This window comes from Ceratotherium simum, chromosome 32 (assembly GCF_057802395.1).
Source record: "Ceratotherium simum simum isolate JZ-2026a chromosome 32, ASM5780239v1, whole genome shotgun sequence".
Classification (NCBI taxonomy): Eukaryota; Metazoa; Chordata; class Mammalia; order Perissodactyla; family Rhinocerotidae; genus Ceratotherium; species Ceratotherium simum.
This window is the reverse complement of record NC_141931.1, coordinates 26,346,563-26,361,636: the sequence shown is the minus strand read 5'-3', so window position 1 is coordinate 26,361,636 and position 15,074 is coordinate 26,346,563. Positions and strand designations below refer to the sequence as shown.

The 15,074-nt window shown below is 46.5% G+C and overlaps 1 protein-coding gene across 4 annotated transcripts in view; it reads right to left on the bottom strand.

The window, feature by feature from the left end:
• Positions 1 to 15,074, bottom strand: part of SFMBT2 (Scm like with four mbt domains 2) — a 247,485-nt gene that overhangs the window by 9,070 nt on the left and 223,341 nt on the right. For all 4 annotated transcript variants that reach the window (XM_087420850.1, XM_087420851.1, XM_014783683.2 and 1 more), the window contains 4 exons: positions 13,042 to 13,217; positions 9,170 to 9,336; positions 8,518 to 8,781; positions 7,573 to 7,701 (listed from right to left, as the gene is read on the bottom strand). In XM_087420850.1, coding sequence (XP_087276976.1) covers positions 7,573 to 7,701; positions 8,518 to 8,781; positions 9,170 to 9,336; positions 13,042 to 13,217 — 736 coding nt within the window. The remainder of the gene's footprint in view (positions 1 to 7,572; positions 7,702 to 8,517; positions 8,782 to 9,169; positions 9,337 to 13,041; positions 13,218 to 15,074) is intronic.

The window sequence follows — 15,074 nt, the reverse complement described above, 5'->3', positions numbered from 1 at the left end:
GCAGAGGTACCAAGAGTTAGAAATAGTGAGCACTGGGACACTCTCCCGGTTGGGCACCAGGGATAGCCTTTCCAGAAGGCATATCAACGTGCAAGGGTTTTTTTTTTTTTCTGGTTTATCTCCCCCTTCTCTATCCTCAGCACCTAGAAAAATGCCTGCCAGGCACAAAATAGGGGTTTATTCAACATTTGCTGAATGAATGAATGGGAAGAATTGGCCTCGGAAAAATTCAAAGTCAACAGATGGGTAAAAGGAAAAGGAGAGAGAATTTGGAAAGTGGATAGAAATGGAGGAGAAAGAATTGGAGGCTCTTGGACTATCTTAGTCCATTCATCCTGTATTACAGAACACCACACATAGGCTGGGGGGCTTATAAAGAACAGACATTTATTTCTCAGAGTTCTGGAGGCTTGAAGTCCAAGATCAAGGTTCCGGTAGATTTGGTATCTGGTAGGAGCCCGCCTTCCTATCTTCTCGCAGTGTCCTCACACGGCAGAAGGGGCGAGGGAGCTCTGTGGGGTCTCTTTAATAAGGGCACTAATCCCATCATGGGGGCTCCGCCCTTATGACCTCAACACCTCCCAAAGGCCTCATCTACAAATACCATCGTATGGGGGCTAGGATTTCAACATACGGATTTTGGGGGACACAGACATTCAATCTATAGCACGGATGCTACAAATAGTGGCATCTGGCTCCTGTAGAGAGAGACTTGCAGTCTGTCGGGTGAGCCGGAATGTATTCTCCTAGTGCCTTCTGTGAGGTGCCTCAACCAGGCTGACAGGCAACAAGAGTAGCCCCTTAAAGCAAGTCCTCAGCTCCTGAAGACTCTCAATTCTCTTGTATGAATATTACATGGGAAGATGAGACTTAACTATATTAAGTGGCAAACATCCTCAAAATAAAAACTCATACATAGTGGTGAAGGTGAATTCAAGGTCTCCAAATCCCCAAACAGAAACTTTAAGATGGCCCCTCACTTCATCTTTTCAAACCCTACCGAGGCTTCTGCCAACGGGGCAGAATTTGTGGTACAGACACTGGGAGTCAATGCAGTGTTTATGGAGCTTTAGAGACCACAGAATCCTTCCTGTACAGCCAAAGCATTTATCCCATGGGATGCCACAGTGCCTTGAATCAATCACGAAAACATGCCAGATTCCACACGTGGAGAGGTTGATCCACTTCAATCAACTACTCCTCCAACACCAACCCCATGCCTGCTGGGGTAAATGTGCTCGATCTCGTGATCCTATAATGAACTGTGCAGTCATCACCAGAGCGACAGCTACTGTCCAACTCCAAGCTCACTGGAAGAGTGAACAATGACTATGAGGAATGCAAGGTGCATTTGCTAGTGTCTGGTACAGCACTTAGCACACAATAGACAAGCAAATATTTCTGGAATGAACAGATGTCATAAAATATGTCTAATGTAAAGACGGACCTTGAGATTGTGTGCCTAATTATTTTACAAAATTGGGTAGAGAGCTTGGTCTCTTTCCTGGGCCTTCTTTTGGGAAAATCTGCTGTTTTGACCAGTGGAATCATTTACCATGTGCCACGCACCCCACCGCCCTGCTCTCACGGACATCATTCCAACCTCGCAGCCACCAGGCGCTCTAGGGACCTCAGCTCTAACTCCACCTCTCTCATCATTCTGCAAAGACGCCTTGCATCTGCTTCAGCTTTGCTGAAGAAGACTCAGAGGCCTCCTGCTGCAACTCACATCATCTTTAAAGGCCTGGTTCAACGCTATCTTTTTCCTGACTTCTCTACTTAAAACCGCGTCCTCACCTGGACTGACTGTACCACCGCTTTATTCTCTTACGCGCTGTTGCCGATTGTTTTTATGTGTCTGCTCTCCCCAGCCGACTATAAGCATTTAGAGTGGTGTCATCTTACCCATCTTTGCTTTCAGGCAGCTTCTAACAGAGCGCCTTGCACACAGCAGCTACTCTGTAAACCCGTGCCGAGGTGAGGAGAGCTCTTACACATAATCGCCTACAGGCAAATAATTCTCAATCCTCTCTAGACTTGGAGAAAACTGGACCTCAGAAGGTCTTCTCCTCCTCCTACACTCCCGTGGTACCTAGCACGATGCCAGCACACACGTAAGTGCTCTAATAATGGTGGATACGCTGATGAGTGAGAGTATGGACCACATGGGAGACTTGGAATGGCACACTTCAGGCGAGGAGAGCACAAGCTGGGGCATCTGTGAGCCTCCTCATATTTCCTAGGATTAGAGTTTCCAGTGTGGAGAACTTTTCTCCACTCTATTACAATGCATATGATATTCGAGCCTTCTGTTTTGGAAACTGTGGATGAGAATTATAAAACAGATTAGGCTCAGGGGCACTCAGCATTTCTACAAAGGCAGAGATATGTCCATCAAAGCCAGGTTAGCAGTTTTAAAATGTGCTTTAGAGTCAGCCCTGATGGCCTAGTGGTTAAAGTTTGGTGCTCTCACCACCTGGGCGGCCCAGGTTTGCTTCCTGGTCTCAGAACCACACCACTTGTCTGTCAATAGCCATGCTGTGGCAGCAGCTCACATAGAAGAACTAGAAGACCTTACAACTAGGATATACAACCATGCACTGGGGCTTTGGGGAGAAGAAAAAAGAATGTGTTTTAACTAGAGAATTAAAATGGCGTTATTTAAAGGGAGGGTAAAAAAAAATTAGCAAGAAAATTCCACCTGCCTGATACACTCCATTAGGTTTTCTTTTTCTTTTTTAATCTACAAAGGTGTGCAGGGTATAGGACTATCAAACTTTAGCTTGAGTTACGTAGAATTATCTCACCAAATAAATTGCGAGAAATAATAAGGTGAACACCAGTTACTGGTGGTGCATTCCTTAAATCATGCTAGTGAAACTCATCCCAGCTTTTGGTCAAGGCTGCTTGAAAAGAAAACCCATGAGATGAGGACACAAATTAAAAACTGACTCCAGAATGAGCTGTCTTGGGAACTTCGACACGGAATTGTTGTAACCAACACCCTGTTCTTTACACTCTTACTGAGTGCAGGAAAAGGTGAGGTGGCAGGGCGAGCTGTTCTGTTACTTCCCATGCATCCTGCCTTGCCTCTGAGACCCCCCAGTTAGGGAAAATTACACAGTTACACGGAGAGCTGCTCGGGCCAGATGAGACCAAATGAGAATGATGGGCATGGGCCTCTAAACGGCACTCTCCAACCTTGATCAAATCAGAGTCCCTTCCTGCCCCCATCCCAACACATGTCCACTCATCTTCCCAAACAAGAAAAATAAATGGGAGAGCACGCTCCAGGCCCTACTTCTCTCTGCTCAGCCAGCAGCAGAGGTGAAACGCCTGACGCTTAAAAGAGGTCTCAGTTTTGAGGCCAGGGTTGAGGGTGGGGCGAGTCCACAGTCCATGGTGCAAATTTCAAGTGTGGGCAACCTGAAATAGATGGAATCAAGTCTATGTCTTTGAACTTCTCTTACGAGCTGGTTACACATGTCTGGTGGGTCTCCCAGTGCCCCCCATGGAAGCCACGGTCCATTGGGGACTAAGAGAAGGGAGAAGAAACGCGAGAGCTGAAGGTTGTCTGCAGAGAAACTCCCGTTTGCAGGAAGATGAAGGGGGCGGGGGAGGGTTAAGGCTAAGCTATCTGATTCATTACAGAGACCTTTCACCCTGCTTTCAGTCTGGGAAGAACTGAGCCACAACTGAGCCTGATATCTGAAGTTGGGACAACGGTTAACACGCAGTTTGTCTGCACCGAGCCACCAAAGGGCCTCGGGCTGTCACCTCTGGGTTCTCAACTCATTTACCGTCTTCTCCGATGATGTAAAACAGAACTCCTGAGTGTTCTCATTTTGAGAAGAATACGCTACCGAGAATAAAATCAAGCCTCTGATTCACAAACACCCAAGTGTCACGCCTGTAGAAAGGTGCTAGGTTTAGCAACCCGGCCATCAGATGTCACTGGTGGGCAAGAACAGTGCCGGCGGCTCAGTGATACCAAAACTGTGGTTGACGGACACGTCTACACCCCCGACTCTCATCCACACCGCAGACCACATGCAACCCACGTCCACCCCACGGTCCCACCACGGGGCAGCAGGGAGAGATGGGTGAATGGAAGCAAAACTGGGCAAAATAATAACGCACGAGATCTGCAAGGAGTCAAGGAATGAGGGAGGAATCCCACCTTGCAATCCCTCTCGTAAGTAGCTTTTGTTTTGGTTTGAAAGAAGTTATTTTTTTTCATTGACTATGTAGTTATGGACCTCACAGTTGACTTAATTTTCACAAATATGCTCCTATATAATTTAGAATCGCTGGCAAATCACTTATGTTAAACATAGAATTAACATAAATGGGCTACTAATTGTTAAGAAATGAAATATGATAAAATATACAACATGAAAGTTATGCTGAGCACACGGCAAAATTAAATTTATTTTGATATAGAGGTCAGGTTAGGACTTGGCAGGTCCTGCACGAGGAAACTCAGGTCTATAGAAATAGAGGAGTGGAGAGCATAAATGTGAACCAAACCTGTAAACTCTCCTGAAATGTTTTTATTAAAGTAAATCACTAATTGGGGTAGTTTGCTTATTGTACGTCTCTGACTCATAAAAGGTGAATGAACAGGCAACATTTTGAGAGTTTTGTGTTGTTTTAGTTATAGATGTATGGAGTTTTACTGTATAATGTATGTGTCTGCAGCATGAAATTATAGAGTATAGGTTTTTTAAGCAGTTGCCATAACATTTCAGAATTAAAAGGCTTGTATTCTGGGGATGGGGAGTTTATAATTTTTGTAAATGCTCCTGGTGATTACCAGAGTCGCTGAGTTTACAACCTCCAGAGGAGTGAACGCACACAGCTATTGCCAGTCTGTGCACCGTGATTTCTCCCACGTGTCAGTGAATAAAGCCCCCGGGCTCTTTCCAGTTCATCTAAAAACCCCAAGGGGGCCTCACCAAATCAGGGCTGTGGCATTTGGGCTCAAAGACGATAGAACAAATTTGTAAAAATTAGTAATTAAAGGTCTGATTGAACAGAAAAGGACTCAAGTACCCACGTACTTCAGACAGCCCAGCATGCAATGGCTTTTTATTGCTACAAGTGAAATGGTCTAAGGTGAAATTTAGAATTAAATAGGAATGAGGCTATTATCAATTAAAATCTACCTATTTTTCTCTCTATGAGAGAAATAAGAGGGTCTGTAGGACCAAGCTTTTAACCGATGTGAGAAGAGCAATTGAAGCCCACGGCATGATTCTAGAAGCACTAAAGGCTGGGAACACTTCATTTCTTAGAAGCCTCAGCTTGGGAAGCATGCAACTTTCTGAGATATTGTTATAAACTGGGCTGAGAAGTACAATTAAGGATGACTTTGTATAAGCAGTATTTTAGCCTGTTTCCCCAAGTCAGCTTTGTTTTCACTTTCTTGTTTATTACTAGGAACTTGTAAAAGGAATCAACACATGTGCCTGTTAACCTTTCACGGTACAAATGGTCTTCAGCCCCCACAGCTAACCCGGCATCTAGGAGGGGGAAGCTCTGTCCTCTGTTCTGTGATAGGTCCAACTGAACGATATTTTTCAGTTAAAACTGAGCATTTGAGTTAAAAACAAAACAACAGAAAAACAAGACTTTAGACCAATATAGAACGCTACCTTCCATATCTGCCTTTTGGATATCACAAGGGCCATAACAGACGCTCAATCTGTGTTTGCTGAAAGAACACAGGAATGAACAGATACACTAAACTCTGTCATCAGCACTTGCCCTGTATTCGAATTCAGTGCTTTTTCCGTGGTGCCACTAGTAACAAACACCAGCCTGCACAATGCTGCATTAGGCGATGCATTAAGCAGGACTTCAACCTACTGCTTTATTTTTGTTTTTAGGACGGAGATGCAGCTTATCAACAAGCCCCAAGTCACCTGAGTCCTCAAGTTCCTCACAATTCTCTTTCTTTTCTGTTTGTGTGTGTTTCAAATGAAGGGACACGCTCGTGACCAGGTTCTTTACGGATAACGAATCTTGCTCCTGTTTGCTTTTAGGTGTTGCCCAGAGAGGACATACAGACAGAGTGGCAGACAGCGAGGAGGCAACGTCCCTCTGGCCACCATGCGCCCACTCAGCGTGCGCTCACCGGGTGTCTACAGAAGACTAGTGGTCAACCAGGAGAGACCTCTGAATGTTAAGAACTACTCTCCTCTGGGAGGAGCTGGGAGCCTTATTAATTCGATTTTCACAATTCACTACTGCATTATGATGGCCTTGAGAGAAACTCTGGGAAATTCACTGGGTGCGTGGGAAATCAGAGGCCTTTCTATTTTTTCTTCTGATTTAATGCTTGAATAACCCTCTTCCTGGACTATTGGTTTATATAATCTAAAAAAAGACTGGATAAGACATATCTTTAATTTATGATATGGGAAACAGTATTTTTTTTAAAAAGTACAAGGTCTGAGAGAGACAGATATTTACATTGTGGGGCAAAACATATCAACAAATTGAGCAAACATAGCAGAGCAAGAGTCATAGGCTCCAACTTGAACTTTTTATGTGAGGTCAGAGAGACGTCTGCAAGGTGTCATGTTTTTAGAGAGCAGCGATTTGTTTTCATAAGAATTTAAAGGAAAATGTAAATGAAAACCCTCCTTTCTTACGGCTCATAGCACGTCTCACGTTTTAGCTAATTACAGTCATTTCATCTGCTAGATTAAAGACTCCTTTAAGGTAGAGATTATATCAGTTGTTTTTGCATTTATCCATCATTTAGCACATCACTCAACACATCATAGGTTTTAAGATATTTTACAAAGGAAGAAGTGAAGAAAGTAAGAAAACAGTGATGAAAGCAGCATTAAATAAAACACAATGGACCCAGGCTTCCATTTCTGGGAAGATCGAGTCGACATACTTTTCCCTATTTCTCTCACTAAGTATAACTAAAAGCCCTGGACATTATAAATAAAACAAACCTAAGAAGACGCTGAAAGGTAGAGAGAAGAAGGCAGATCAGCTAGGGACTGTGGGATCCAAGATACGATAAGGTGGTGAGTGCTCTGGGGTTTTTTGTGTGTTTGCCTCTTATATCCAAGACTTACTGCTACAGAAGCTGCAACCCTGAAATGCCAAGAGGCAGGGACGAAAAGAGGCCCATCGGCAGCCCACTGCTCTCGCCTAAGGACTGGGAAAGGGGTAGCCCAGGGAGACAAAAAGCATTTAGACAATAACTGCTCCAGTGTAGGACAAAGTGGCCCACCCCACCCGCCCCAGCAAAGGCTGAGTGAGGGGCCCTGACTTCCAGCCTGGCCGGGCGGCACCAGGCCCCCTAACCCCTCACACAAGGCAAGTGGAGAGCCAGGACTTCCATCTCCACTGGACAGCAAAGAGCCCCCAAGGAGGTGTCCATGGGGACCACGTGTGGACCCCGGACTTTCACGCCCCACCCCCAGTAATGAGGAAGCGCCCCCTTCCCCGGCCAGAGCCGGGCCACAGGAAGCAGCTGAAACAGAAGGTTTACCAAAGATCCAGTCTCAGAACAAAAACCGCCAACGGGCAGCAGAACCCACGCACCTGTTCCTGAAATATCTTGGCCAAGGGGGCGCAGTCGGTCAGTTTAATGAACCTCACCACGTCGGTGACCGTCCACTCCAACGGGTTACTCTCCAGAACAAGTCTCTCCTCCTCCTCCTGCTTTATTTCCTGCAGAGGCAAGCAGGGCAGGGGGTCGTTTTATCGCTGCATGCGTGGTGGGATGCTTCCTAATCCCTGCGGGCCAGAGCGAGACCTCCAGGACTGAGAGCCGCCTCCTCCCTTGGGGCTCTCACTCGGCACCCAGACAAGCCACAGAGACTTCGGTCTCCAGGGACTGTCTGAGCAACTCGTCTGGGTTATGACTTTGCTCCAATGACTTGTGCGCCTTTAGAGATTGAAAAAAAGGGCCCAGCACTAGCAGTCACTGAATCCCAAATTCAGGAAGTCTTGGTCTGCTTACTAACGGCGCATCTCTGATTGAGAGGAGCAACGGTAAGGGCGAGTGTAGACGCACGCGGGACAGCCAGCTAGGCCCCATGTATCTTTGTGACAATGTACCCACGGCCCTTCAGCTGATCGTGCACCACCTGTGGGCTTAGGGGAGGCCTGATATGCTGATTTAATATTTTATAGCATCACAGAGGGACCCCATAAAGAGAAAGCCTAGTGTTCAGTGGGACCTTGAGGACTTAGTCTGTCTGTTCTCCAGACAAGACTCCTTTGCAGTTTTAAAAGCTTTTAGAAAAAGAGCTATTACTTCCCTCAGAACTCCATTCTGATGTTCACTGACCTGCTCCATGAAGATGTGAAATCACTAAGCCTTTCACTCCTGACTTAGAAACTTAGCTGGAGCAGCCGCCAGTATTTTTGCTATTTTAAACAGGTGTCCCCAAATCGAGGCCCCAAACTGTAATGCATCTTCTTCCTCAACACTCGCCTGCTGGCGACACCCGACAAGCCAGCTCCCGGGCCTTCGGCCTTTACCTCTGCCGCGTCCTGGCCAGCTGCTGTCCCCTTGTCCCCGCCCTCGGCACAGGAGGGGGTCTGTGCTCTCCGGCCCCTCCGCACCCTCTCCACGGGCGGCCGGCGCTCCGGCTCGGAGCTGCTCCTCAGGGTGACGGCCCTCCGGGGCCGGGTGGAGGGGACCTCGGCCGAAGAGGTGTCTGTCTGGTCATCCCGGAGCTCAGAGCTGGTTTCCTCACTCCCAGTGTCATCGTCCATGGCATATGCATCCTCTTCTTCACTTTCCTAGGAAGATGGGAAATGCGTGAAGGGAGGTTGGCCACGGGGGATGCAATAGGGTGGCCTGAACTCTAGCCACGGAGCTGGGCTCTGATCCTAAATCTTTTCCTGCCCCGGTGGCCCTGTGCAAACCAGGCCCTGTGCAAACTTGGTGAGGCCTCTGAAAATGATCCAACGGTCCCAATCAGAGTCCCAAGTGCAGCCCTTTCCCAGCTAGAATACCCGAAATGTTAAATCTGTTTTGAACAAACAAGGAGGAGGGATGCTGGAATTTCGTGTTGCTAACCATTCAGCATCAAACTTCCACTGCACTCTCAGAGTGAAGCCGTAACATTAGCCAGCCAGGGCCGGCGTCCTAGTGGAATGTGGGAAGGTGCTTTTGGGTGGAACATACCTCCCCCGAGCCTGCTGCAAAGTCCACAGCAGAAGACCTCCGTTTCTTCTGCACGAAAATGGATTTTCGCCGTTTCCTCCGTCTGGCTGGTTTCGGGTGTCCGATTTCAATGCTGCTTTCCCCAATTGGGGGTTTACTGATCTTCTTTCTCTTTCCGTAGTAATAGGCTACAAGGAGAGAGAAGATTAAAAGCTTCTTTAAAAGGTTACACACACATGTACTTACATGGACAGAGAGAGTAGAGAGACGAGGAAGAGAGGAGAAGGAAAGAAAGAAAAGAAAGGAGAGAGACAGAAAGAAAGATCATTCTTTCATTTGGGACAATAAAAATTTGACATCTCATTCAGACCTCAGGAAACAATTCTGAGAAAACAGTTTCACAGAAAGAAAACATTTCTCCAACACCCTCATGTTTAGAAGGCGTTATGGACAGAATTGTGTTCCAAATTCAAATCTTGAAGTCCTAACCCACAATGTGACTGCATTTGGAGATACTGCCTTTAAAGAGGTAATTAAGTTTAAATGAGATCATAAGGATAGGCCCTGATCCAACATGACTGGTGTCCTTATAAGAAGAGATTAGGACATAGACACACACGGAGGAAAGACCATGTGAGGCCACAGGGGGAAGGCAGCCATCTTCAAGCCAAGGAGAGAGGCCTCAGGAGAAACCAGCCCTGGTGACACCTTGATCTTAGTCTTCCAGCCTCCAGAACTGTGAGAAAATCAATTTCTATTGTTTAAGCCACCCAGTCTGTGGTACTGTGTCACGGCAGCCCGAGCTGACTAATACAGAAGGCGAGTCAACCAAGGATACAATTCTTCTAGGAGTTTCTCTCTACCCCCGTTCCTTGCCCCAAATACTGCACACAGTGGTGGCAATCATTTCCCCCGGGAGGCTCTCACAACTGCTCCCAGGTCTGCATCTTGAAGAAGAATCAGTCCGTCAACAAAAATGGTGAATACCCACTCGAGGGCCCTCATCAGGAAGGAGTCCCTATCTCTTGATCTGACCAAGACAAACTGGCAATCTTGAACACACAGGCCAAATTAATGAAGCACCATTTTTCTTCCCAAACAGTGTTCCTTATCTATTACATAACTACGTACTTTATGCTTTTCTTATTCAGTGGAGACTTGCGTTGCTTCTGAATTCTATAGCAGAGATGTATGTCTATATTAACACTTAGAGTGCTAGTTAGAAAATTATTTACCAACTTGTAGTAATAATTGATGTATTTTATACATCAAACGCATAATCAACAAATCAAAACCTACTAAGGATCCAGTTTTCAATTATGATCATGATCAAGACAGCTTACTCATTAACCAAAGGCTCAAGCGTCCCACTACGTAACTCCCGTTATTTCACAAAAGAACCAAATGCAGCAAAGGAAACTTTATCTACGGCTGGAGTGAGCCAAAAGAAAATATCAAAATGCACAGCTCCTAGATTACAGTAGCCGCCCCCTGCCTTGTGGTGAAGGATGGTTTCCATACACCCCTGTGCTGCTGTATCATACGGATAAGTCACCTCGCCTCTGGACCTCAATTTCCTTACATGCAAAATTAGACCATCAGGACCAACTAATGTAGGTTTCCTTCAGGACCAAAATTCTCTATGTTTGATACCTTTCACTTGAATTTGGTCCATAAGGATGGCACTTATAAAAACCGTTGAGAAACCACATAATAGCAGCCTCGAGAGGGGCAGATTGCACAAGAACTTGAAACAATGTCCCATCTCGAGTTCTACTGGGACCACACTCCTTGATGAGCATGGACAAACTGCTATTGAGTGACGCTGCTTCGCAGTTATCTCTAGGTAGCAGGTACAAATGGATAAGCATTTGTTCACGCTCAAAAACCCCAGGTGGGCAAGACAAGTCTGGTGCAGTCTGGATTTTTAGAAGCAGGATGCTGGAAATTAGTACTGGTTTTACCGAATGCATCCAAAGACGTAGTACATTTTTAGAGCATTAGAAAGAGACTGGGTACCACTGGCACTACTGCTCTCAATTCTACCTAAACATCGTTTTATCCTCCTCCAGCTGGAGTTTCAGGTCAATCTGTAGCAATATTCACTGTAAGTTGGCCCAAGGGATTTAGGACTTTGAAGTCTTTTAATACCAGATCCAGAAAAATCGTTAAGTTCATTTCAGTCGTGTAAAATTTGAGTTGTAATAATGTGCTTCTTCCCTCTCGTTTCCCTTGGCCTGGAAGGACACAGACGCCCATTGTTAAGGTAGACATTCAAGGTCAAGTTTAGCCCTCAGTCAAGTCGTTTCTGATTCAGAAGCATCTCCCACTGAGCAGCCTGCTTCACTGAGTCCCTCCTCTCCAAAGGTAATGAGACGTGGAAACAAGTTCTTCAAAAGGACAATGACGTCACGAACCTACAAACATGTCTACGGTTCCTCCACGAGCGACCGTGTGTGCAGGATGAAGTGGGCTTCAACGTGGCGGAGAAGGTCACTGACTTTTAGCAGGAATGGAGTAGAAACTAGATTTTGAAAATATATATGTATATATATATAAGAGAAGGAAATTTACACTCTGAATAGTGTTTCAAGTACATTCAGATTCCTGGTTCTCACACATATGCAGATAAATCCCAACTCGGTGGAGCCCACAGAGCACCAACCACACTCTGTGGGTCCTGGTGACACCCTAGCAGCTGGCTGGAACGTGGGCTGCCCGAGCAAACTTCCAGCTCACTGTGAAGGGGCTGCGGTCGCCTCTTGGATTAGAGATAACAGACACAGCAGAAGCCAGGATCAGAGAGAGTGTCCTCACAGCTCGAGCTATTCGAGGTGGAGGTGTCTGGGAGCGGCTCAAGTACACGGAGATGAAGTCAGAACAGGGGCCGGACAGGGCCCGGGAGAGGCCAACCACAGGAGGCAGAGGGCACCAGACGTGACGGGGGGGATCGAAGACGGAAGTGCTGAAAGTAGCACAATCCCGCCGGGAAGAGGTCAGCGCGAAGGTCGTGTGCGCTGTGGGAGCAACACTGAGTCCGAGACACGGTGGAGAAGCAAACGCAGTCGGGAGCCAAGAAAGTGAAGACCCTTTCTGAACCCTCAAACTACTGCACTCGAGAGGGTTTTGAGGAAAGTGGTATAAACGGGGGAGAAGCAGCGTATGACACGATTGCCCCGTGTAAGGAAGGGCGAGGAAAGGACCACTATAATTTCTCAGTGTGAGCCCCAAGAAAGATATTCTGGTTACTAACCATCACCAACAATCAGTTTCATCGTGATCTTTCAGCCACACCGTTTTCAAAATCACTCAAGCCACTGAAATTCTGGACAGCGTGCGCCTTCTCATTTCTTCTTTGCCGACGCCTCCCAATGGTAATTCATCCTGACTTCAATCATCATTCCCATCCCTTCCTTATAGGAGTCTAAAAACACCTAAGCGTCGGCCACAACAGATCTTAAAAAATTCTTCCATAGCGGGCCGGCCCCGTGGCTTGGCGGTTAAGTGCGCGCGCTCTGCTACTGGCGGCCGGGGTTCGGATCCCGGGCGCGCACCGACGCACCGCTTTCCCGGCCATGCTGAGGCCGCGTCCCGCATACAGCAACTAGAAGGATGTGCAACTATGACATACAACTATCTACTGGGGCTTTGGGGAGAAAAAGGGGGAGGATTGGCGATGGATGTTAGCTCAGGGCCGGTCTTCCTCAGCAAAAAAAAGAGGAGGATTGGCACAGATGTTAGCTCAGGGCTGATCTTCCTCACAAAATAAAAAAAAAATTCTTCCATAGCAATTCCTGTGAAAAACTATATGAAAGGTTTAAAAAAAACCCACCAACTACATTCCCCGCAGTTGAGGCCCGTGGACCAAAGTTCTCTTCATTATTTGTACTTACTGTACTTGGTTTTGGTATAAATGGAGCAGTTCTCCGGGCAGTTTTCAGAAATCAGCACAGGACTGAACAAATTCGGACAGCATTCCAGCTTGGCACAAACTCGCCGGCAGAAATCCGCGACTTGGTCAGAGGTTCGAACGATCTTGGCCACGGCCCTGTACGTCTTGCCTCTGTACCTAGAAATAAGGGAGGGAAACTGATGGTTAGACCGGATAACCACTCAGACCTATTCGGTGCAGCGAATTCCAAAAGCAGTCCCTTTATTTTCTAACAACAGGGCACACTGTGTGTGAGTTCCACGTCATTTGTTTTTATCTTTCCTTTTGATCTTCTTACGAAATTCTTAAGAAATCACAATATTTGTGATGACAGTGCTAAACAGGATCGGCGTAATAAAGATTTCCATTGAGCATGTTCTCATGGTGCTGTATATAATTTAATACCAGATATTAGTAGTATAGGGTACATACCTAGTGGACCTGGTCCTCAAAATGAAGTTAACGAAATATAGTGTGTATTTTCTTGCTTCTGCAGTATTTAATTTTTGAAAAATAGGAGTGCATATGGTGTCATGATTCTCTTTGAAGATCATGCAAATTCAGAACAATGGAAATGTTATCTTTGTCAAGACTACATATCATATTGTTGAAATGGACACAGTTTCCATTATTCATAAATGGTGTGTTCATCTGTTCAGGCTGCTGTAACAAAATACCAACAGACATTTACTTCTCATGGTTCTGGAGGCTGGAAGTCCAAGGTCCAGGTGCAGGTGGATTTGGTGTGTGGTGTGAACCCACTTCCTCACTCATAGATGTCATCTTTTCTCTGTGTCCTCACATGGCAGAAGGGGTGAGGGAGCTCTCTGGGGTCTCCTGTATAAGGGGACTAATTCCATTTATTAGGGCTCCACCCTCGTGACCTCATCACCTCCCAAAGGCTCCACCTCCTAATACCATCACAATGGGGGTTAGGATTTAACATATGAATTTTGGGGGGATATTAACATTCAGTCTATAGCAAATGGTATCTGTACAAAATGGTGATATGTAAGCAAGGTTACATTTAAAAGGAGAGAAACACAATGGATTTTACAAGGAAGAAACCCCCAAAACAAAAAATGCAGAGCAGCCCTAAGAATGAGACACAAGCGGAGTACGGATTCGCTGCACTGCAGACGCCGGCAGCATGCGACCTGAACGCTCACAGAACCTCACATAACGGGCCTCAGGTGAATTCCCAACAGTCAAAGAAAAAGACTTCTCTATTTCCTAAATGTAAAAGGAGCAGCGTGAACTGACAGAGCCTTCGACACAGCTTGCCCACTGGGGCACCCGCTCATGTCCCTCTCTCGATTGGGAAAGTGAGACACGCTCCGTGAACGAAGGCTTGGTTCCAGGGAAGCCCCCTGCACTGGGCCAATCCTGCCGCAGGGTTTGGGCTCCTCTCCACAAAGCAGTAACTCTAACAGAGGGACCTCACACTGGGCCTTGACGCATGTTATGGACTGAACTGTGTCCCCCCCCAATTCATATGTTGAAGCCCCAACCCCCCACGTGACTGTATTTGGATATGGGCTTTTAAAGAGGTAATTAAGGTTAAATGAGGTCATAAGGGTGGGGCCATAATCCCATAGGACTGATGTCCTTATATGAAGAGGAAGAGACACCAGGAGTGTGTGTGACACAGGGAGAAGGGGCCGGCCATCTGCAAGCCCAAGAGAGAGGCCTCAGGAGGAACCAGCCCTGCCGACACCTCGATCTTGGACATCCAGCCTCCAGAACCGTGAGGAATACATTTCTGTCGTTTAAGCCACCCAGTCTGTGATATTCTGTGATGACGGATCTAGCAGACTGATAAATACAACTCTCACACCTCAAGGGGGCAGAGCAAGACAAGAACAGGGGTCCAAGGTAGTTTGTCGACACTTCAGCATTGACAACAAATGCGTTTTTCATGCTAATCATGGCTGGCGCTTCCTGTGAATTTCTCCTTTTTTGGATTACATTCTGCAACAATTCTCTGAGGTCATC